Source organism: Chelmon rostratus, chromosome 22 (genome assembly GCF_017976325.1).
Source record: "Chelmon rostratus isolate fCheRos1 chromosome 22, fCheRos1.pri, whole genome shotgun sequence".
Lineage (NCBI taxonomy): Eukaryota > Metazoa > Chordata > Actinopteri > Chaetodontiformes > Chaetodontidae > Chelmon > Chelmon rostratus.
Genome location: NC_055679.1, coordinates 8,631,897 through 8,656,197, shown reverse-complemented (window position 1 = coordinate 8,656,197; position 24,301 = coordinate 8,631,897). Strand labels below are relative to the sequence as shown.

At 43.8% G+C, this 24,301-nt stretch overlaps 1 protein-coding gene across 1 annotated transcript in view; it reads left to right on the top strand.

The window, feature by feature from the left end:
* dock4b (dedicator of cytokinesis 4b) overlaps positions 1-22,231 on the top strand; it is a 112,068-nt gene extending 89,837 nt beyond the window's left edge. Inside the window, exons 41-52 of the mRNA XM_041963654.1 lie at positions 805-891; positions 2,340-2,516; positions 5,299-5,382; positions 6,544-6,663; positions 7,056-7,177; positions 8,085-8,196; positions 10,337-10,418; positions 11,570-11,679; positions 13,761-13,833; positions 16,364-16,480; positions 17,204-17,265; positions 19,953-22,231. Of these exons, the coding sequence (XP_041819588.1) occupies positions 805-891; positions 2,340-2,516; positions 5,299-5,382; positions 6,544-6,663; positions 7,056-7,177; positions 8,085-8,196; positions 10,337-10,418; positions 11,570-11,679; positions 13,761-13,833; positions 16,364-16,480; positions 17,204-17,265; positions 19,953-20,408 (1,602 nt within the window). The 3' untranslated portion in view covers positions 20,409-22,231. The remainder of the gene's footprint in view (positions 1-804; positions 892-2,339; positions 2,517-5,298; positions 5,383-6,543; positions 6,664-7,055; positions 7,178-8,084; positions 8,197-10,336; positions 10,419-11,569; positions 11,680-13,760; positions 13,834-16,363; positions 16,481-17,203; positions 17,266-19,952) is intronic.
* Positions 22,232-24,301: the final 2,070 nt, after the last annotated feature.

The window sequence follows — 24,301 nt, the reverse complement described above, 5'->3', positions numbered from 1 at the left end:
ATCTCTGCACTGGGACCAAAAATATTGTGACATCATAATGTTCCAGAAAATGACTACATGCTTGCAAAACTTGCAAAGCTGTACTTATTTCTGTGTGGAATTAGCAAATATCAGCATGCTAAAATCCCAAACTAGCATGTAAACAAGGCCAACTTTATACCTGCTTAAAATCTGCATGTTGGCGTTGTTACTGTGAGCATGTTAGCACGCTGATATTAGCATTTAGCTCAGAGCACCGATGTGGCTAATTACAGCCTCAGAGAGACTCTTACTTTTGCTTAGATTTTAAGTCAGAACTAAATCCTGACCTTGGAGACAGGAGCGTGAGAACAAAAGACAAAATAAAGCTCCAGAAAACACGAGGAAGTGGACCTTGAGTTAAAATTTTTTGCCAAGCTAAATTATGAGTTGATATTAAAAATACAGCACATAAAATCCACTGTAGCGTGAATCTATTATGTTTATAGCCGCAGTGGATGCTAGAGTTTCCATAGTTTGCTCTCAGAATGACCTTGTGAGATGTTGGCGTATTGACAAGCATGCTGGCTGACAGGGTAAGTGGTGCAACATGAATGATGGTATGAGATATAAGATATGACACCTGACCTACACCTACAAGTTGGTGTTTGGCAGTAGGTGTACTCAACATGTTTTCCTCAAACTACATGTCTGTAATTAAATTGTGTGCGCTCTGCCAGAGATGGAGCACGTGTGTGCATCAGGCATAAGTAGCTATGGATTTTTTTTTTTCAAATGTGTATCGCAATCAGCTCATGCTCACACATGTGTCGTGTGTTAATGCAGAGCCTCTGGGTGGAGAGGACGACCCTGACTCTGGTCCAGAGTCTTCCAGGCATCTCCCGCTGGTTTGAGGTGGACAAGAGAGAGCTGGTGAGTGTGCCGAAATGACCATGAAGATAACTAAAACACACAGTCATGTCACACAGGGGACACTGTAATGCGCTTACATTTAGCAGGTTGCAATATTAGTGCTGCAGCCAATACCCAAGTATTGATCCGAGTCATTACATTGAACAGCGATGATGACCTAGGTCATGTGTTTGGGGCTATTGGACACATTTTATTTAAACCGCTGGATTGGGTAGATATCATGCCAAAAATCAACTTGTATCGGGAAATATTTTTGCAGCGCTTATTCTGTGTTTTTCGCCTGGAATCACTATCATATTTAATACAAGTCCGTTGCTACACTGTTACACATAAATCCCCTCAAAAGCTTTCCGTCTTGGATGTTCCCATTCAGATCTCTGGGGAGTGGGAGGATTTTAAATGCTGTTTTGTCCAGTGTATGCAAAACATAACACAGTGTCTGTCTCTGTTGGTCTAAGCGCATATTCTTTAGCACAGAGCTGCTGAGCGTGGTGTGAAATTGTGGATTGTGAGCCCAGTGTTGTTCTATGATGGCTATGCAGTGCAATAGCATATAAAATATAGACCTGGCAAAAGCTCTATTAGCAGGAGGATTAAGCTTTGTGTGAGACAGAGGAAGAAAAAGAAAGAGGAAAAGAACTGCACGATGAAGGGAAAAACATTTTTTATGTATCCATGAGTATACGCAAAAGTGACCATATACTAATTGTTTGTTAGGTTGCAATAATACAGTGCATGCCTTAGAATTAAAGATGCCGTAAAGATTATTTTAATGGGACAAATTGCAACGTTTATCTGAAAGGTGTCGCTGGTAGTGTAATAATCACCAAGTTATGCCGTTCCTATAAGTACTGTTCAGCATTTTAGCATCTTTTGGCTCATTGTTGTGGTTTTTACGACTTGCAGCTTCACTGTTTTGGTTCAGGCTGCACTCATCAACTTAGTTTCCCGATGCAGCAGGCAGCACTTTTCAGTGAAGAAGCTCTAAAGATCCACGGTACACTACCTGCCTGATACCATATTTAAGCCAGACAAAGTTAGCAACTAGCTGTTGAACACATTGGCACATTTAGTAGCTAATAACTAGCCACATATTTCCCTCAGGAGATGGTGGAGACCAAAAAAGGAGCTAAAAGGAGAGTGAATCTTGGACTGAAATGTACATCAAATGGCAGGAACATGACTGTAATTTTGCTGAATGTGTAAATAAGTCATTGTTAGGTAACAGCTTGAAGAATGGTCCAAAAAGGATGGAGCCTTCACTTCCCATAATGCACCTCAGTAGCATCTTTTGTTTGTAATGCAGTCTTTCTTATATAAATTTGTCGTTTCCAAGCCCGAACAGAGAGGGGGTATTGCCTTCTAGCTCTCAGACTAAGAATGCTCCATTAATAGCTGCAGAAGAATTTGCCCCTTAAAGCATTTGCTCACCACCTCCCCCTTCACAGGTGGAGGTTAGCCCGCTGGAGAACGCCATCGAGGTGATTGAGAACAAGAACTTACAACTGCGCACATTGATCACCCGGTGTCAGAGCCGGCAGATGCAGAACATCAACCCCCTCACCATGTGCCTCAACGGGGTCATCGACGCCGCTGTCAACGGGGGGCTGGCCCGCTACCAAGAGGTATGGATGGATAGATGGAGGATAAGGTTGGAGGGTTTTAGAGACAGAGGCAGTGCTGAGGAGCGCTGACATATGGATTGCCTAATGATGCATGAAGGTGGGTTTTAGTGGAGAGATGTATGGACAGGCAGCGTTTTGCGGAAGGAGGAGCCCATGAGCAGATGGATGGTTGGATGGATGCATGAATGGCTGAGCGAAGGTTTGACTGATATAGAATGATGGAATAGATGGATGAGTGGAGAGCAAGAGGGGGTGGAAGCGAGAAAAGGAGATGGAAGGGGGATGTAGGAACGGGTGGATGAATGGGGGGTTCGGCCAGTGGATGGATGGATGTCGGGAGAGAAAGGGTCAGGTCACGAAATGGCAGAAAGAGGAGTGGGAGGAAGGATTATGAAGAGATGGATGGCTAATAATAGCTGAATGAATGAGATGGGAGTGTTTATACAGCTGCTATATCATACACTGAAGCAGTAATAGACAGACACACCGATTGGTCGAGAAAAACTGAAACACGGGGGTCAATCCCACTGGCAAACATTTGAATCTAATGCTTCTCCAAATCTCCCACGTAGCAGACAGCTGCAGTACAGCAGCTCAGCACAATGTGTTAACCAGGTGGAGCACAGCTGAAGAAAAAGACGTCCACAAATCCACTCAAGAAAACGTTCCTTTACCCTCGACAAACTGAGTGGACTCTGCGACTTGCTCTGTGTCGCATAGCAACCACCCTTCTCCACTGGGAGCGCGTATGTGGGGGTGCATTTTCCCGCTCGTGCATGCACGTGTGCGGGCACAGACCGCATGTGTGTGTTTGTGAGTGTATGTTGGGCTTGTGCAGAAGAGCGTGCCTCTGTGTAGAGGTGGCCTATTAAGGCTTGTAGGATACTTGATAGAGTCACGGAGGCAAGGGTCGCTGAAGTGCTTTCCGCGCTCACTGCCATTATGTTGTTTGAAGCAGGATAGCATGTGGAATGATTCTCAGCTTCCAATCTACGTAAAGAGCAACACCTTGCTTGTATGCCTTTCTCTGATAAATAAATGTTAAATCGTGTTTCTCTGGGTAAAAATCGATCGCTTTCTTCCCTCATTTAAAATTTTTATTTTCATATCCTATATGGTCCAAAGTGACACATATTTCAGTTATTTTGCATGAGGTGGACACAGATGGGGCTGTTTCTGCTGCTGTCGACGCTCATTTTTCTTAGCAGAATATTGCATGCGGCACACCGCGGAACGTGCCATAAATCTATTAATTTCCTGTTGTAATGCCGATTGACAGCTGTGGAGGTTTGCTTCGCTACAAATGAAGGAGAAATTGTCATTATTAATATTCAGATTTATTGCTTTAGTTTGAGTTGAAGGCCTAGAGGGGGAATGCTGTCTGATTTATTTCCCCTCCCCTCAGCGTTCCATCTCTAATTGGACTTTTCTAATGATTAACTGAGCCACTCCATGGCGAGGCCTCACTCCCTGCTGCCCGACGAGGAATTTCCATCATTCGCTGAAGATTATTGATTATTTTTCACTGCTCCTTCCGCCGGTCCTTGGTTGGAATTTCCTGCTGAAGGCAGCACTTCTCTCTTTAGAATGACTACCTTGGCACTGTATGTACTTTACATTACATTGACTACATAACTGCATAACGTTTATGCAATAAAATACTTTCAATTTCTCCCACCTCTATGTTGCATGGTTAATAATCAAGGAAGGTGATATCATGTACAATGCATACTCATGTATGCTGTCTTGCCATCTGAGGTTGTTTGTCTGGAGGAAAAAAATTCCTTGTTTTGTTGAGGATGCTGGTGTTTATATGTGTGACATGTCTGAAGCAGCATTGAGCATCTTCCCTCTTTGACTGTCGTCTTGCTCTGTCTCTTTGGAGATAAACAGCTGTGTCCTTGGGAGAGGCAGCATGCTGATCTTTTTTGTGAACTCCCCCTTTACCTCTCAGTCCCCCTTTTTGTGTGAGTGTGTGTGTGTGTGTTTGTGTGTGTGTGTGTGTGTGTGTGTGTGCACGTCTCCCTCCGTGGCAGATTTGAAAGCAGATTATGAGCCGGGTCTTTCATCGGCTCGCTGTCTCTCTCCTCTTTGTGTACTCTGATGCAGATTGAAACGGATTAACCATAATCTGTAGACACATCACAAGTGTTGATGGCATTGTAAACAGCGAGGAACTGGCACTTTAATGTATGCATCATTCAAAGCGGACCGGGGCTTTTTTCATCTTATCTGTTCCTCCTTTGAGGTTTCTTTCTTTTTTTTTTTTTGAAGTAAAAAGAAAGAAAGCGTATAGAAAGCTCAGTCTGTGAGCCACAATCAAGAAGTGTGATGTTTCTAACATGATCTATAACAGGAAGCAGTGACACGAACAAATGCAATTTGAAAAAAAAAGCTTTTAAATCTGAGACCACATTGGCCCCTAAATCAAACTAAAATCAATTCTTTGATTCCACTAACATCCATTTGGCTGAGTGGTTTTCTTTCACTATTTTAAGTCGGCGCGTTCTTTTATTCTCATCCCTGAACTTGATATTAATATCACTACACAGAAACACAGACGGGAGTGTTACACCCCATTTGAGCTGCATGTTAGTTTTCTCTGCTTGGTTGTTTGCTCGGTTTGTTTGTGAATGTTTTTTAAGGATTCAACAAAAACGTGCGGACGCTAATTCAGTGTGTCAGCCCAGCGGGGATTCAGGTAACTCTGCAGTGCAGAAAGCCTACTGCCGCAGCTCCCGGTGTGTGCATAACAGATGTTCTGCATTTTGTCTCCACGCAGGCCTTTTTCGTGAAGGACTACATTATGAATCACCCTGAGGACGGCGAGAAGATCGGGCGACTGAGAGAGCTCATGTTTGAACAGGTTCGTAATAAGAGATAAACAAGCCTGAAACCTTGGAAAGACCTCGGAAACAGCATGTGACAAAACACTCGTAAGAACATGCGAGGAAGCGGACCTTGAGTTGTCCTGTCAGTTTTCACTCCTATTTATAATGTGTTTTAATTTAGTAAAAATTCTTTTTCTCTTTTTAAAAAGCAAATGTCAGATGTCAGCGGGGATAGGCAGGCTCTCTCTTCTTTCAATGCAAAACAACTTGTTCAGCAGTTGAACCTGATACTTGATTTTTAAGCCTGATATGTGTCTGAGAAAAAAAGATCAGATAATGATAAACTGACAACTTATTGATACTGTTTGAAATAACGTCACACATATTTATGGCATTTCTGTACTGAGGTCAACAAATACACTGACACCGATATGTCTGATAAGTTAATGTCAGCCATTATATCTGCCCAGGCGATTAATGGGTCCGGCTCCAGTACCTTTATCAGGTGAGCTTAACTTGGTGTTGCTAATATAACCCGTTTTATTTCCAGATATTCACTGTAAATCACTATATTCACAAAGTAGTTAAAAATTGCTGATAATAAGAGTAAAGAGGTGCAATAAATGTTGCAAACATATAGATAAAAAAGTATTTCACCATTGCAAAAATGTTGTTTTCATAAAAGTGGGCTTTCTATGCAGTAGAAAGATGCAAATGTTTTTTAAATTGGTGCTACATGACAGAGAAAAACAGAAGAAGGGATGTGGAATTCCCTTTTTTCATAAAGGTAAAAAAAAAAAAAAAAGACCCTGCAACAACCAGAATGCACTGCACCGCCCAGGGCCACAAACGCTCCCACGGTGGGTGATAGTTTGATCTGAGTTTAATGAGCTCTCGATCCGACTTTCTGTGGAGGCGGACGTAAAAAAAATGCGGAAGTACAATCTATAGTTCCAGCAGCAGCCCTGTAGCCGGCAACAGTCACTGGCAAATGAGGGAAGTTTAACATTGCTCACGTGCATGTGCTGCACACACTGTGATGATACAAACCTGGTTGAAAATTGGCAAAGTTACTTACTTTAACTTAATCGATGGTTAAATGTGAATGTGTCAAACTGCAGATGTGTTTTAACCAAGCACATCTGGAACTTGTCAGATTTGGCCAGTTGAGATGCTAACCGGCTCGTGTTTTGCAGGCACACATTCTGGAGTACGGCCTCGCCGTGCATGAGAAATTTGTCCCCCAGGACATGAGACCTCTCCACAAGAAGTTAGTGGACCAGTTTCATCTGATGAAGTCCAGTCTTGGCATACAGGTAGGTCAGAAGACAACACATGGTAATACATCTTAAAGGCTGCACATTTGTAAATTAATGAGGGATTCCAATATCAAGTTAAACAGAACTTATTTTGGTTAATGACGGAGCAATCTATTCTGGAGATTAAAGCAATCCCACTTGTGTTAATGTTTTTTCTTCAAATCATTAAGTCCCCTTAAGTCCTTTACGGAAGCACAAGAACAGAAACCAACCGCTGTGTTCAGACTTCCGAGTGAATGACCCCGTTAGTCCTCCGAGAAGAAGGCCACCCCTCATTAAACACACTTCCTCTATCTGCATTTGTTTGTATTTTATTTTACATACCTCCCGCTGGCACGGAGAAACAGTTAATCACGTGCACTTCCTCTTCTCCACCTTCAACACCCCAGGAGTTTCCAGCTTACGTGCGTGCGAGCCCAGTGCACTTCACCAACGGGAGCCCGCGAACATGCCGGAACTCCGTGCCCAACATCATCAGCCCCGACGGTGGCAGAGGGGTCGCCAGGCGGAGGTGACGACCCCTTTTGTCTAATGTTGTCTGATTCAGTTTTCGGATTCTATTGAATGTGTTGTTGATGTGTCTGCAGCCTTTCTTTGTTCCGCCTTCCTTATTTCTGTTGTAAAAGAAATTTACTTCAGTCGGTGTGCCGCCCTTCCCTGCAGGTCTCTCTCTTTTCATCTTACCTGCTTATTTTTACTTTTCTGTGTCCCCACCTCACCTCAAACACCACGCTCTGTGCCTTTGCTCCCTCCTTCCTCCTGTTCCTTACCGGTGTGGGCATACAATAGGTGGGGGCGACTGGCTGGCACCCACAGAGATATTTCTGTGTGGCTGCTGCCAGGCCAGCAGGCAGGCTGTGTGAGTGTGTGTGTGTGTGTTTTGATGCGTTCACTGACCCTGCCACTCTGTCTACCTGCGACATTCTGCCTCGACAGTCCGATCCCAGGGGGCACAGCCACACAGGAAGACACAGACGCACACATCACCTCTATCTCCCACTGACATTTTGCATTTAACTTCTTGAGTTTTGATTCCTTTCTTGTTCTCTGTTTGCCAACACCAGGTTGCATCTGTGTTGTTTATTTTACTTATTTTTTGCAACGGCTTCTGCTTTAACCTTCCTTTAAATCGCCTGTTGTGTTTGCTCTCTCACCTTTCTTTGAAACGTTTGCCTTTTGGTGGCCAAGTGCTTGATGAAATGCTGTGATCGCTGCATCGATTAACTTCTCGTAATCTGACATTTTCTGTCTCTGTTTGTCGTCTTCCCTCCCTGCCCGCCTTTCGCCGGCGCTCATGCTGAATTTTCCGGTGAGTGAAAACCTCCAAGCGCTAACGAAACAAAACACCAAAACCTGCCTTTGTCGAAAGCCACCGTGACCACCTCTCTCTGGGTTTCTCTCACCTTCAGACCGCTCAGCTACCCTGCGGTGAACCGCTACTCCTCGTCCTCTCTGTCATCTCAGGCCTCCAACGAAGTCAGTAACATCACAGGGCAGTCTGAGAGCTCGGATGAAGTCTTCAACATGCAGGTAACCTCTCTCGCTCTCTCTCTCTCATGCACACAAACCTCTTATGCCTTCCCACAAAGGCTCTTGAGGTAGTAGAGTCTACATCCCAACATGTTCATTACCCTCGTGCTCCCTACAGATTTCACTTGCAATTCTTTTTAATCCGCCTCACTCCACTCCACCCTCATCTCTCCTCTCCAGTGACCCTTCCTTTCTTCAGCCCTCTCCGTTCGCTGCCTTGTCTGGTCAAGAAAATTGTCGTGATTATATCAAATAAGGACACGGTGCTTTGTGCGGTCGGTCCAGGGAGCTCGCTGGAGTTGGGCAGTAATCTAAACAAGATTTTGCCAGTTGAGGAAGCTGCCGACAACTCCTGGCAAGCTGTCTGCGGCACCTGGCAGGCCTGGAATAACAGGAAGAGGAGAAAAAAGCTGTTGTCATGGGTCTGACTGAACCTATTACAATATTACGTTTGAGCATCGAAGCTTTTATTCTATAGATCAAGTACAATTCACTGAAGGGTGATCTAAAAGACAAGTATTGTTCCAGAACAGAAGTGCACTAAGCCTTTAAACCCCATTCTGCTGCAGACACACACATTAAAGGTGTCAGTTTCAGACTTTGTGATGGATTGTCCGTGGATTTATTTTAACAACGGGGTTTTTGTTTAATGACCACAGTGACGGAAGGCTAGACAGATCTCGTCTCATCTGTCAACCATCTCTGTGTGTATATGTAAAGATAAAATGTTGACAATTATGACCACAGTCTACTAAGATCCATTATGTGAAACTCTAGTTATATGCACTTGGGAACTTTAGCCGAGGCATTAATTTCTCGGGTTGTCCGTCCATCCGTCCCGTTGTCCTGAATGCAGTATCTCAGGAACGCCTTGAGGGAATTTCCTCTAATTTGGCACAAATGTCCACTTTCACTCCAGGATGAACTGATTAGATTTTGGTGGTGACAAATGTCTGAATAAAATTACAAAATGCTGACATTTTATATCCAAATGTGTCAAAAGTAACTTCACTGTGACATCACAGGCATACAACCATAATGCAGTATTCTATTTTTAAATTATTACAGTTTTTAGTCTTGTCAGAATAACACAATAATATACAATAATAATTGTCAAAGCGAGTGATAATAAAAAAGCTATTTATATGTTATTATATCATTCTTGTTATCCTGATGAAGGCCACAAGAGAAGAGAAAGCTCTTGAACATTTCTTGTATGTGCCAGGAATTTTTGTCAGAAGTACTTGAAATTTTTTTAGCGGAAATAATTTGACGTTTCGGGAAATAAGCTTCTTGACTTCGATGATAAGATCACAAACCACTTGACTTTCCAGTAAATATGAAGCTATCAGCAGCAGCTGTTTCGCTTGGTCTTGTCATCGCTGAGAGGTTGCCAGGCAACATGTGTGGACTCCAGGAAGTCGCTGCCCCCAGCCAAGAGTAATCCAGCACAGAGCCACCGTAAAACCACAACATGTTTGTTGTTAGTCTTTGGTTTTTGTGCAGATTAAACAGACAAGATTGTTAATTAGTGAGTTTTAAAAGGTGCTGGTCTGTGGATGTTGCTACCTTTGGACAGGCTAGCTGTTTCTTCCCAGCTTTGATGCTATGCTAAGCTAAGCTAAGTGGCTTCAGGCTACGGCTTCATATTTACCATACAGACAAACAAAGCAAATATGTATGTCTCAAAATCTCAGACTATTCCTTTAAATCAAGCCTACAATGCAAATATCATATTAACAGTAAAGTAGCATTTTGAGCCTGTGTCTTCAGTTATCTTCAATCATTATTTATCTGTGAAATAAAATAATAATTTCATACGTCCATATGTGGTAGGTCCTTAGGGCCACAGTCATTTTGTACTTCTTACAAAGCACTTTTTTGGAACAGAGCAAAAGTACAACATATCCGACTTTGATGTCCCCCCCAGTGGAAACATCAAAGAAAAATCAGAAAAATGCAAAACACTCCATAATCACATAAAAAATTGATGCATAGCGGCTTTAAGTGAAGTCGTGAATTTCTCAATCCTGTATCACAAAGTAAGCTGATGTATTTCATATATAAGAGGTAATTAATGTTCGTAATGTTGTCGATCATCATAATGATATATTTGTTGTTCTTGTCATCCCACCTGCAGCCCAGTCCGTCTACCTCAAGCCTCAGCTCCAACCATTCTGCCTCGCCCAATGTCACCAGCTCAGCCCCCTCCAGTGCCAGAGGTGAGACCGGCACTCATTTTATAATGCTATACACTGTAGGCTTTTAGCCGATACTTCAATCCAGAGTGACTCACACAGAGGAAGCAGACAGAGGTTCAGCTGGACACGCCGCACACGGGGACCGCACCTTTGACCTTTCGGTGACACGGTGTTCTCTCAAACCGCCGCGGCATCCTGTCTGGAGAGGTTAGCGAGGTTAGACAACAGCCTGGGATACACGTAGGAGAGGGAGGTGAGGTAAAAAAAAAAAAAAAAGAGAGAGAGAGCAGTTAGGAGAGAGGATTGAGACTGAAAAATAGAGAGAATACAAAATGAGCTAAGATGAAAAATGAAATGGGCTGAGACGTGGAGACAAATGCTGTTGAAAGAAACATGGAGCGAGGGAAAATGCAAGAGAGAGTAAGAGATGATTACAGCTCTATGGACTATCCCTCTTGGACCTCAATACAATCTCCAGTCCAGCCCGGGCCAAGCCTCCTCTACAGTGGAGTGTGAATATCTAATGCCTTCTCTTATCTCGCCGTGTCCAAATGTGCAAACGTGTTCCTGCCTGATCCACATCATAAAAAGTAAGAATATATGAAGACGTTTATGGAAGCGTATGCACTCCCCTTTGGCAAGCTGCTGGCAGCGGGCGGCGCCCTTATAAAAGTGGCCTCTGTCTACCCATAAAGCCTGGGGAGAATTATTGCTCGTGTGTTATCTGAATGAGAGCCAGCGATGGCGATCTCATACTCATATGATAGCCTTTCAAGTGGTATCACACACGCTAATGGATCAAGATCTACAGATCTACATCTGTGTTAGCGCTACATATGTCTCTGTGTTAAGGTTTTGCATGTGTCCCTGTCTGGTGTGATTGTCCAGTCTAACTGAGGAGGTGAGGTGTGTGTGTGTATGTGTGTGTTGGGGGGGGTTTGGGGGGAGGCGGGCAGGCCATTTATCATGTTGTGGAGCCAGTGAGGCTGAAAGAATGGTGGAGAGACTTGGAGGGACAAAGAGAGATTGGCCTTTCCTGATTGCCAGTATTTGTGGGTAATAGTCTAACACCTTGCTGCTATTTGGTCCCTTATGTGTCGCGCATGCTCTCGGGCGTGTGTGTGTGTGTGTTTGTGTGTGTGAGACCACTCTAACATCTTATACCATTCCAGGTTCACCCCAGATGGCAGAGAAACATAAGCATTCAAGAGAAAATGCCTGCCTGTCTCCCCGAGAGAGACCAGTCAGCGCCATCTTCCCAAACCCCCTGGACCCTGCACAGGTTAACACACACACACACACACACACTTATCTACATGTACACTAAGGAGTGGGTTCTAAAACCAGAATGAATGGCACAGTAAAGCCATTTAAATGATCCAGCTACCAAGTCAATGCGGCTGTCATGCATGTTAACATATGATTATAGGTCGCCCTGTCAAGTTCAATAAAAGGATATTTGCAAAGAAAAAGTGGCTAAAAACATAGAACACAGACAAATAAGCTTTTGACCTTGAACAATGAGGAAATATGTCTGCTAGTACGAGGGGAGTTTGAGAATGTGCTGCTGATCTCACATAAGTAGTTCTGGATTTGTTTTTGGAGGAAAAAAAAGGCACATGAAGACATTGTTTCCTGAGGCTCTGATTGTTCACTGGGCTAATGATAAGCCAGCAATAGAAGCACACGCCGTGTATCTAAAGCCCTCTGTGAGACGAGGTACTGGGGGAAAAAAATTCAGTTTGCCAATTAAAATTTAAATGTTATTATTCCATGTGCAGTGTCATGGAGGCATTTAGCATATTAGCATACCCAAAGAATCACAATAGAGTTACGACCAGGAGGAGCATTGGATTCTACGGGCATGAAACTCTCCAGCTTGAGTCATCAGATAGAAAACATCTGGTTCTTTGACAAACAGTTGAAGGTACAACACCGTGTGCATTAAGACATAACGGGAGAAGCTAATCATGAATTCCAAGATGCAAGAAACATCCAATCACCAAGCCAGCACGGAGGGTGGAAGCTAAAGATTACAGTGCTGAGGAAACTGATAACACATTTAGCAATTGTGATCCGAACTGCAGCAAAGGAGCCGTCTGAATTCACTGTAGCTCTTCTTCTTCATAGCAACACGGCTCACGGCTTTTGCCAAACAGATGGAGAAAATGTGGTTTCTCAGAGAAGCTGAAATAATCGAAACTTTTAGGATTGTAACGTTATCAGGTAAAGTCCTGTTTTTCTATGAGAAATACAAAATTGGGGAAAACACGTCCTCCACCACTTTGCAGCTCCATACTGTAAGCAGACGGACATATCTGCTGTTTTTTTGATGATGGAGGAGGAACAGCTATTTGTCTCTCTCCGATGGTTGTGTTCTCTTTGGCCAGGATAGCTTTGCTCCACCTGTTTTCCAAGTGTGTGATTGAGGATAAGACAAAATATACAATCACACTTATATTAAGGTATACATATTAGTAGCATATTGGCTTTTTGTTAGTCATTATAAAGCACTTATTAATGCCTTATTCTGCAAGTTAGGGTATAAATAATTGTTTTATAAGGACTAATAAATAGCCACTATGCTACTAGTATGGAGGCTAATAAGCAGCTAGTTAATGATGAATATCTGTACCTTGATGCTTTTTACCCCCATAAGGTGTATACTGGGGCAGAAAACAAGGGTCACCTCTGTATTGTACAAAACGGGGTGACCTCTGTCCTCCACAACGCCACTTTGAGCTGAGAATTGCGTTTTTTTAGAGCAACCGACAGCGATATTTCATTGAAGTCAGACAGTCGAGCTTTGGCTCGTTTTCTGATAACGAAAGCAAGCTAATGTTACCATGAGAGCAAGCAGCCAACGAGAACAACATGATATCGCAGTTTCCTCTCCAGCTGAAGGGCAGCACGCCACGCCGCCACAGACTCGGTGACAAAGCCGCGGCGACAGAAAAATCCTGTGTTTGTTTTTCAAGGCTCTTTAATTTGTTAGTCAGTGCCGGTGGTACTGGCACGGCTCACCCTGTTAGTGTCGAATCAAAAGAATCATTTCAAGTCTACAGATGAATAGATAACGGGAGGCCTAATAATTATTTCCAACCTGACAGCAGTGAAGGACCCCCTATTAGCTGCTAATAGGGTATTGATTATTAGGAACATTGATCCCTTGTGTCATTTACTGTAATTAGTGCAGCGGGGTAAGAAAAAGCCATTCCCATAATTGTGAAGATGGTGTTCATCCACTCCTACAAATACCAAATATCGAAAGTTAAAGCTGGCATTTACCCGCGTTATCTCAAATACACTCTTTCACGCTGCGTGTGCTCGACAGTAATTTCGGACTGTTTCTTCTACGTGCAGAGAGCTCCTCCTCATCAGATAGGTGACACCACTTTACCAAGGAGTGACCCCAACCTCTCAGCGCCAGACAAAGGTAAAGCACCACCTTCTGCATATTATTTTACAGCCTTTGCTGGAAATACACTCTCACTGCAGGGGGTCCCCTCCAGCAGAATAATAATGCCAGCATGTGTCGACACTTTTTATTAAACCTTTACTAAGATATGTGTTTAGTATTATTTTTATTGTTTTGTGCACTTATTGTTATTTAAAAGAGCCTTTAGTCTAAGTGTCCAGGCATGTGTCCATTAATCATAATTCCTGCAGAATTTCTTAACAGAGGCTTTCTTCAGTGGAGCGCAATAATGCCGCAACAGTAACATCTTCTCCGTGACTCATTGAAGTAATAGCCGCGGTCATCTGTCCAGACATGCAATGTGTGTGTGTGTGTGTGTGTGTGTGTGTATGAGACAGCTGATCATAGAGTGACTGGAGGCATCTGTCTTCACACAGCTGCTTCAGGGAGCTCCTCTGGACACACACACGCACACACATGCACGCGCGCTGGGCTCCATTTTCCTCCGACTTGTAACCAGACACACCGTCTAGATCACAGCATTTCATCTTCCCTCATCCTGAAAGAGTAATGAAATGGCAGGTACTATCCCTGCGATGCTGATGGACGTGTGTGACATTCATATGTATGACTGCATATCTATTAGTTAAGCCCCCTGGTTGTCATTTTGCTCAGCATAGTCTAGGTGAAATGCATATTTCTTGCATTTTCAGGGAAAAAATATGCCAGTGGATTGAGACTGAAAGCTGACCCCCCATGTGTAATTAAAAAAAACAGAACAGTTAGATTGCTTTTTTTTTCCTGAACTTCTGCAAAGCTCCGATTATAAAATGAACATGTGAAATTTATTTCCTTCCACCGGCAGAAAAAAAAAAGGAGCTGCTTTTCCGAAAGCTGTGAAATAATTAGGGAGGATTGCGGACGAGACACCTTAAAAATAGAGCGAGGGGTGTGGATGCGATAGCTTCCTCGTGACTCACACACAAACACGCACCTTTCTGTGCGATTTAAGTGCGATCTGTAAATAATGCAGCGAGAGGTAGATGAACTGCCGCAATATGGAGACGTGACACCTTTATGCATACGACGATGACGAAAAGGTGCCAGGATTTGCACCAAAGCTGTGATTGTGGAAAAGTGTGGTTTGTCGCATCTCCTGCCTTTAATCTTAAACTATAACTCCAGATGGCAAACAGAGTGACTCCAGTTTGCAGTGAAATGAAATGAGAAACGGCCTCCTGAGGTCTGGTCAGTAGCTGCGGCCCTGAACTGCGATTTCAATTCTAGTGTCTGATTACATTTTAGTTTCACAGAAACGTCTGCACTCAAAGTAGCTAGAAAGTACTTTATTAATCCTTCATTGGGGGAATTCACTAAAGTACTTTCTAGCTACGTGCAGACGTTTCTGTAGCTATTTCAGGAGCTTAAAGTTTGATTGAATGTGACCTATAAACCTGAAGACTAAACAGGAACAGTGTGAGATGTCTAGCAAAAATAGTGTCAGTGAAGAGAAGAGTATTTGCAATTTATAGTTTATTCTGGTTTATATGAAATCTATATTTAGGTCTTTAGCCTGTTTTCACACCAAATGCAAGTGTTGCATTCCAGAATGATTATTTTTCTTTCCTCTTTCTATCAATGGATATTTTCTCACAATAAAAACAACACTAAAACTAAATAAATAGTAGCATTGAAAACAAAAACCACGATGAAATGCATTCAAATGCTTGTCAGTGAATGAAAACTCATTTGAAAGGCGGACAAATTGAAATATGAAGTAATTATTGTTTAATGCAAACTCTGACCCTGCCACCCAATTGGTTAAAAAATAAAAAATGTCCTCCACTGCCCACAAGTCGCTTCTTCAGAGGTTTGTTTCGCCGCTTGACCTTAACGTCATGTCTCTGCCAGTAATGTTAGTAAATGTTGCTGTTTGTGGGAAGGAAGTTACAGAATAAAATCATGGACGGTCCCTCTGAAAAGAGCACGAAAGACAGGACAAGAAGTAAGACAAAAGGTACCAACACAACAGCGGCCACTCATGAAAGATTTAGACACGCCTCTGGATTCCAGGAAGACGCAACCATTAAAAATGTAGAGCAAGATATTTGACAAAGACTAGAATAGAGTCCTTAAAACAAAGCTCATTAAGTTTATTAATTTCTAAGAGTTGCTGCCATCTGATTCTGCTTCAAATATTGCTTAATCCTGATTGGTGCATGCAAGTGTGGAAAATACAGAAATCAGTCATATGAGATAACAAAAAATGTTCTATTCTACTGAATTGAGCAGGAGAAAGTGTGTTGATCATCAAGAAGCTGAGAAAATCCATCTTTAGGCTCTTAAATACACTTCATCCCAGGCTGTGTCAATGTATACACGGCTGGTGTGAAACCAGTATAACCCCAGTTTCCCTGTTCTGAGGACACGACAACACACCAATCATTCATAATTAGTTTCCAGTTTTCACACCATCTTTGTTCTCCATGTTGTCTCGTGTGCTCCCACAACCTGCTGAGTGACTTGTGATGTTTCTGTGTGCTGTAAGTGAGACCCACGCCCAGTAGCTGGAGCCTTGACAGTGTCAAAGAGGGCGCTCCATCCTTCTCTGACTCTGTCGGCAAATTGCTATGCCCTCCAGTACCTCCTAGGCCACCGTACTCAGGTAAACAGTCCGATCCCGACGAGTGAGGAATGAGGAATGGTACTAATTTTCCGCTCCGACTTTTGACACCCGGCACTTCTTCCGCCTCCTCCTGCTATGACATTTTCCCATCTGAGGCTCTCCAGCTGACTGTTTCCTGGCTTGCTGCTGCCTAATATCATCCACATGCGTACATGAGCGCAACAGCGTTTCCTTTACTAACTGGCTTAAAATGCTGATATGTTCTGGGATGTTCCAGTATTCCAGAAATTCCCGTCAATTCCCGGATTCATGTTTTTTTTTTCCCCCTTTCAGGCCCCCCTTAGAAATACATGTCATTGCATTTAAACAATTTTCTCCATCAACTCAAACTGTTTTATTTACTTACAGATGCAACAGACTTGACTTATTCCCCAGTGCTTTCTGATATATCGTACTGCCCAGCAGCGTAATAAGCAGATGGACTGCCACCCCACCCCCCCACCCTCCGCCTCACTTTTTTTCTGCCCTCCTTGCATAAAGCAGTAACAGCTGTTGGATGTAGAAACAGCTTAAGGCAGCCTAAAGGACCTGCAGAACATCAGCGCTTATTTGACTCATTGATGCTTTAAGCCACTGGCCCTCTCAGCTCTGTGTGTGTATGTTTGCATGACTCATGCTGTGTCATCATGATGAATGGGAGAAAACGCTCCTCTAATTTGAATTTGCCCTCTTTTCTTCTCCCTCTCGTCCGGTTGTCAGCAGGCTCCTCGGCTAAAAACATGAGGTCGCAGTCCCCCGTCTCCGCGTCCAGATCGCCGCAAAAGGTTGGTTCCGCCTCTGTCACTCACTTCCTCTGTCCGTCTGGTCCTCTGTCCCCCCCCGCCCCCCCCCCCCCCCCCCCTGTCTCTTTTCCCTGAGACAGCCCGACCTTGCTTGGCGACAGCCTCAGGGGGCCTTTATCCTGCGCTGCTAGCATCTTAGCAGCCAGCTCCAGGGTCTTTATCCTACTCTGTGTCAGCCCCAGGCCCGGGAGCTTTGCATTACTGCTCGCTGAAGCCGCTAACTGCTCCGCTGCTGCTGAATTTGTACTTTTTATGACGCCGCTTTCCGAGCGAGGAACCAAAACGAGACTGGCTGGAGGGCATTCATCGCATTAGCGAAATGTACACCTGGTGGACAGTTCAAGCTCTGAGTGGATGTCACCTGGACTTCCTGCCAAGGATGTGCACCACTAGATTGATTTAGTCGACCTCACTACGTGTACCTGTCAGTTTATTGAAACTTCAAAGACTGAGCCGTGTTTATTATGCTGAGACCTCGACTGAAAACTGAATGCTCCCTTCTCTCAGCTGAGATGTGTTAAAACAAGTTTGTTTTGTTTTTTTACCTCAAGTGTTTTAATGTTTATCTACAGTTAAACTGATTACTCTCGCTTTCTCTCCAAGCTCTCATTTATTGTTAATGAGCCTCGTGCTAGTTAATAGTCTCCAGACGCAGCGGAGGTCCGGGAAAGGTTAGCGAAGTGCCAAAAGAGCTCTTAATGAGGGTAAAGTTGTTTTGAAGCGCCGGCGAACCGAAGCTTGTCTCCTGCTAACTGTTATCTTCTTTGTGGGCTTGTCACAAGCAGCAGCGCTAAGCTTCCAGCTTTGTTGCGGGCGCGATGTCTCCTTACATGTGACAAGTACCAAGAATGCGGCTGTTTGTGCGTGTTAGTGTGGTCTGTGTGTGTGTGTGTGAGGCGGAAAGAGAGAGAACAACTCTGGAAACCAAAGTGTGAGTGACAGCTTGGCGCTCAGCATGCTCTGTCAATCACATTCGGGCGTGTGTGTGGTTTGGTGCGTGCACGCGCGCCCGTCTGTGTTGTTTGCGAGAGCGCGAGGAGGCCCGGAGCGAAGTACCGAGCTGCCCATCACAGCACAGCCAGAGACGGCTCCTCCGCGGACCACCAGCAGGCCCCATTATCTGGCACAAGAGCGCACACGCGCCAAACACGCACACACACACACACACACACGCCGGTCGGTGCAGCCAGGGGCCCATTACCAGACCAACAAACCCCAGGACAGCAGCGAACCTGCAGAAACACATGGTGCCAGTCTGACAGGGCTGCACTGCCTCATCTCCAGAGGTAGAAATGATATTTAGCGGTCGCCTCTCTCTGAAAAACTGGGTTTGACTGAGTTTAAAGTGCTTGTCGGCACCGGATTAACATACAGCTTTACGTCACGCTCGGCCCAGATGTGAAAAGGATCGTCCACTCGTGCATGTCAGATGGATACCTCTCTTTCTGCGTGCCCCCTGTAGCATGAGCGATACAACCAATGATCAATTGTATACTCCACTAGATCCAATTAAATTTGAGCAGATATAATGGCAGCACGGTGTAATTGCTCAGAAAAAACATTTCGTTGAGCGATCGGATTTTTGAGCGGGGAAGTGCGGCATATTGTATTCTCTCGTCTCGATGCACACGGCCAGCTGATGGAGTGGAAAAACCTGGCCCTCTCAGTCTGTTCACTGACTCTCCTTTTTTTAGTATTTGTCGTTGGCTGCGTCAGCACACGTGTTGGACGCAGCGAATAGAGGCTGCATGATTCCCGTAGCTGGCTCATTATGTTAACTTAAACGCAATGTCCTGCTTTGTTACGTCTTTACCGTTCACATTCAAGCTAAGCTAATGGTAACTACAGGATGCGCTATACCAATGGTTTCCAACCTAGAGGTCACGAGACCCCAGAGGGTCCCTAGATTCATATAAGGGGTCACATGATTTTTGCCTTTTTCTTGACAAACACTGAACAACAAACACAAAAAATCCTTTAAATGAACCAAACTGAGATAAAAGAACTTTGCTTTAGGGCTGCTGCTAACAATCATTTTCATTATCAATTGATCTTTGGATTATTTTCTCTCCTAATTGATCAATTGTTTGGTCTAAACAAACAGAAAATGGCGATAAATGCCTATTTCTGGAGCCCAAGACCTCTTGGAATTGCCGGCTTTGCTGTCAAAAGCCCAAAGATAGTGACTAATTTGCAATCAGTCAATTAATTGATTAGTCGCTCTTTTGATAACTGTTTAATCATCACATTTGCCATATATTATCTAGTTTTGGCTTCTGAAATGGAGCATTTGCTGCTTTTCAGATTATCTGGGCTTTGGTTTGTTGGTGGGACAAAACAAAACGTCAGCTTGAGGTCTCAGACTGCGTGACGGCCGTTTTTCACGACTCCATAGACTAATCCATTCATCAGCTCATCAAAAAGTCATTACAGAGTGGTCAATAATTAAATTAACTGTTATTTGCAGCCCTAGTTTGCTAGTTTACTATAAGACCATGAAAAGCGGGAAATCATTTTGATTGAGAAGTTGACATTTATGCTCTGAAAATAATTTAAAGAGCAGCTTAAAACCAGGCTGAAAAGCATCGTTTCCCTCTGGTTGAAAGTTTGTTGTGTGTGTTGTCACTGATACAGCAGGTGTGGATGTGTCCCTCTTTCTCTCCCTCCAGACCACAGTGCCACCTTTCACCCCTTCGCCCACTGAGTGCCAGTCCACCAGCCTGGTCTCCAACTCCCCCGTCCTCTCCGGCAGCTACAGCAGCGGCATCTCCTCCCTCAGCCGCTGCAGCGTGTCGGAAGCTTCGGGCACGGAGCTGCCCGCGGGCGACCACCCGCCCCACCCGCTGCCTCCCCCCGCCACCCTGCCGAACTCCGTCTCCAGCAGCTCGGACGAGCCGATCCGCCGGGAGAACAAGACCCCGCCCCCCTACAGCGTGTACGAGAGGAACAACCCCCGCAGGCCCGTGCCGCTGCCCCACAGTCTCTCCATCCCCCCGCAGACGGACCCCCCGGCCCTGCCGCCCAAGCCTCACCAGCTCCGCACAGGCAGTATGAAGCTGGACGGGACCTCCGACCCTCGAGTGCCCAGACCGAGGCCTCTGCCCAGGAAGGTGTCCCAGCTATAGGTGCTGGGTCCAGGTCTGGAGCTTGAAGAAACACACTGGCGTATTTTGCACTTTTCTACTGGGCACTAACTTGTTTTTTGTGATCTTCAGTTTGGCATTCCTGACCTACACTCCAATAAAAGACACAGGCCTATAGATTAACAGGCAGTCAAAAAAAAAAAAAAAAAAACTGAAGAAACTGTCAAACAATGGAAGTTTCTCTTTTGTATTGGCTGGAGGGCATTGCATTGACTTTGACTCGGTCATTCCGCACTTTTAGCTCTAGTACGTACAATAGGTCACCACAGTCAGTCGCAGCATATGTTTACCAGAACGGTGTAGAGAGACACAGTTTTGATAGATGTAATAATCTGAAATATATGTATATTGGTATATATGAGAATTGTTTTTGCCTTAAGTATTGGAACAGAGTCTTTTATCCGTGAGTCTTGCACGTTTTTTTTTTTTTTTTAAACAACTCTGTACATTTGTATGCTGTATGGCTAAAAAGGTGCTAGAGGCCTTGAGTATGCATTTCAGTGAAGTGTAGTAGACAAGGTCGTGTTCCCATGGTGATATCCACGCAAGCAATGGCACCAAAAAGCAGACTCACGCTAACAAAAATGTACAATTAATTGAGAAAAAAAAAACATGGCGTCATACTTGCATTTCTGCAGACAAACGTGATGGCCATGCTTGTTCTAATCTCCCTCTCCACACTTTGCGAAAACTGCCCCCGTTAGCTGAGAATCATGAGCGTGGACCAAACACACTGCCAAACCTCGGTGCAAGTGCATGCTTAAAAGCTGGACGTCGACCATTGCCATTGATGTGAACATTTCTGTGAACACACCCTATCCCTCCTGCATGATGTACATGACAACAGATCTTTAGAGAGGGGGGGGTGGGGGGTGACCAAGTATTGTGCCAAAGGAAAATGTACAATGTGCTGTAAAGATTTCTTTTTTTTAAACTGGGACCTGGAATCAAGAAGCTCAGCTGAAGAGGCGTTTTAAAGACAGAATTTTTAAAGTGATTTTACCCCCCATAAAAAAATTCAAATTAAACTGTAATCTGCTGATCAGATGTAACTCAACAAGCACAAACAAGACTTTATCATGCGTATTATGACCAGTACTGTTAATTGCGACTCTCTATTTGACAAAGCAGCAATTGGAGCAGAGTTTCACTGTCAGCAGTCACCTTAAAGCACATAAGGACTGACACGCTGTCAGCAGGAATATTTACAAACTAATCATTGTCAAATATTTGTACAGTTGAGATTTACTTTGTGTGTCATTAGGACGGGCGTGAGTCGACTGCACTCTGAACAGTTGCTCAGTTCAATCACGTTGCATTGCTGCGGTGAAGTAAGTGTCCTGTGGCAGGCAGATTTCACATTGTTTTGTAAAATAGAGATCATTTTGGCATAAAATATTCATCAATCTTAAATCTGTACAATTTTTTTTTTTGGGCAGGGGGGAGATTAGCTTTAGTATCGTTTGTACGTTTAATTTTTTGTATGGATGATTTCCTTGTTGATTTGTTGTGAATTTTCTGAGATTAAATATTCACATTAATCAGTACTTGAGAGCCTGTAAATTATATGATGAGATTAATGTAAGTATGCCAAATATAAAATTTGTGTATTACAATTAATGTAAATACTGTGTTTTTAACAAAATGTAGCTATAACAATTTACAGCTTTGAATGTAATGTTGAAGCAGCAAATTATTATTATAAATGTTCAAACTTTTATGGTTTTGTGAGTGTAGAAAAACTTAAGGTCATGCATAATGACACCTAACACATTTACAAGTTCAATAAACTGCCCTATGTAATACGAATGGATTGATTTTTATGTGTTATTGAGGTTTCGCAGAGGCAAAACACTCGTCCAGTGCTGCAGAGATCCGAGCTGATTGGCCATCAATGGCTGCTTCTGGCATGACATGCATCCCATATTTATTTTCAATAAACCTCATAACAATTTTATATAATCCAGCAACTTGACTAAAATTGAAATCAGCTGAATGAACTGCAAGCATTCAGAGCTCCTTCTTGCAATCTGTGAACCCAAAAATCAAATCAGCATTTTCGCTGTTTTCATGACTAAAGGCTCCACTGAGGTTAAGACATAATGCACCCCAGGGGTGAACCCAGATGGCCACACCTTGGCTCACTTCCTACTCCGGAAGGAAGCAGGAAGTGATTTAGGGAGGAAGAAGGACGAGCATTACTTGGCTGGAAACAAGTGAAATGTAAATCTTTTCCCACCCGAATGCTCAGTTAGTTAGTGGAATGATTTTTTTTTTATCCTTCAAACGTGAGGACTTAGCACTGCATTCAGGCCTGCTGAGGTGAAATACTGTTTGGGTGGAATGGCCTTTTTCTTTGGATTTCCTTGGGACTAACTTAAAAGATATTGACCCACTGATCAGGTAAGATCATTTATTTTCTCTGTGCTCCATGAAAGGTGGTTATACACTTTGCCTTTGGGACTTTTAAAAGACAACTGATCTTTTTTTTGGGAAACTTGCTGAATGTTTTTCTGCTGAAGCTTTACCTTTCAGGATTAGCTAACTTCACGTTGGACTTTTTCATGTCAAATGACACACAAGCTGTGTATTTCACTCACCACTTGACACTATTAACATTATTAAATTACTTTTTATTCAGAATGAAAGGTTAACATAACTTTCTGAAAGTTTAAATTCTTATAAGCAGCAGTTACTAGCTGCTACAGGCTAACCTCTGTAAGCTAGCTTTGAGCTATCCACCTTTATTAAAATACAACATACTGTAGATATATCCATGGACATATTTTTGGAACATCAATTATTTTTTTTACATTTTGTCACACACATGCCAAGCTAATGACATTTCTATCAGCCTCAAAGTACTGTTAGTTATCAAATAAGCATGCTAATGCGCTTAACCGGTGGTTAAAGTGGTGAATCATTTAGCATGCTAGCAGCATCATTGTTGGCATGTTAGCAAGCTGAAGTTTAGCATGACTGTGCAGCCTCGCATAGCAGCTAGTGTGGACATGTGACATGTGTAAGGAAAAAATGGAGGACCACAGCAAGAGTTTAAAGGTACATATAAAGTGGAAATGATTTAATTATTATGTTGGCCTTCATATGCTGTAAATTCGTGACCAATTCCGCTCTAAAAATCACTTTACACCATCATAAATCTACTTTGTCTAGTCTCTAAACCCATGGAGGACAACTCATACGTCAGCATGCTCAATGTGCTTCGCTGCACCAACGGCAGCACTATCGACCCACAGAATTTCAAAATCTTGCTGTACACCTTTGCAGAAACAAGTGCGGCCTGCTCAGGCCATAGTTTCCTGCCCCTGCTTTCAAATGGCAGCACTCAGATTGACACGAAGCTCCCATTTACATACGTATAATTGGCTGAGCTGCTCATCCGCCCTCCTCCATAAATCATACATGCTCGGGCATCCTCGCCCGTGCAGAAATCTCCCTCCGGCCCGTGGGGCTCAGAGGCCGCGGATGAGTGATAACGGACGACACGTTCACACAAGGGAGCGAGTTCCCTGTTCGCTGCAAAGCATCTAATTACCCGGCCGCCGCGGTGGATGCCAAGGCTGCTCTCGCTCCACAGTCAGCACAACAGTTGTGCGCTGATGGAACTGTGCTGCTTGACTGAGGGACCTTGACCGATTGCGAATCGTGCTGGTGTGTGTAAACCGCGTGCATTCCCTCACTCCCTCGCCGATAAACTCGCGGCTGCACGGCTGGGAGACGAGCACACTTCACCTGTCAGCGCTCATCATAACTGTTGGCAGTCGGCTGTAATTTGACAGCAATTATCACGTCAGGAATGAATTCCCAGCTAATCGCAGAGTCTCCTTGCAACAGGGGGGGGCGTGTGCTGCGGC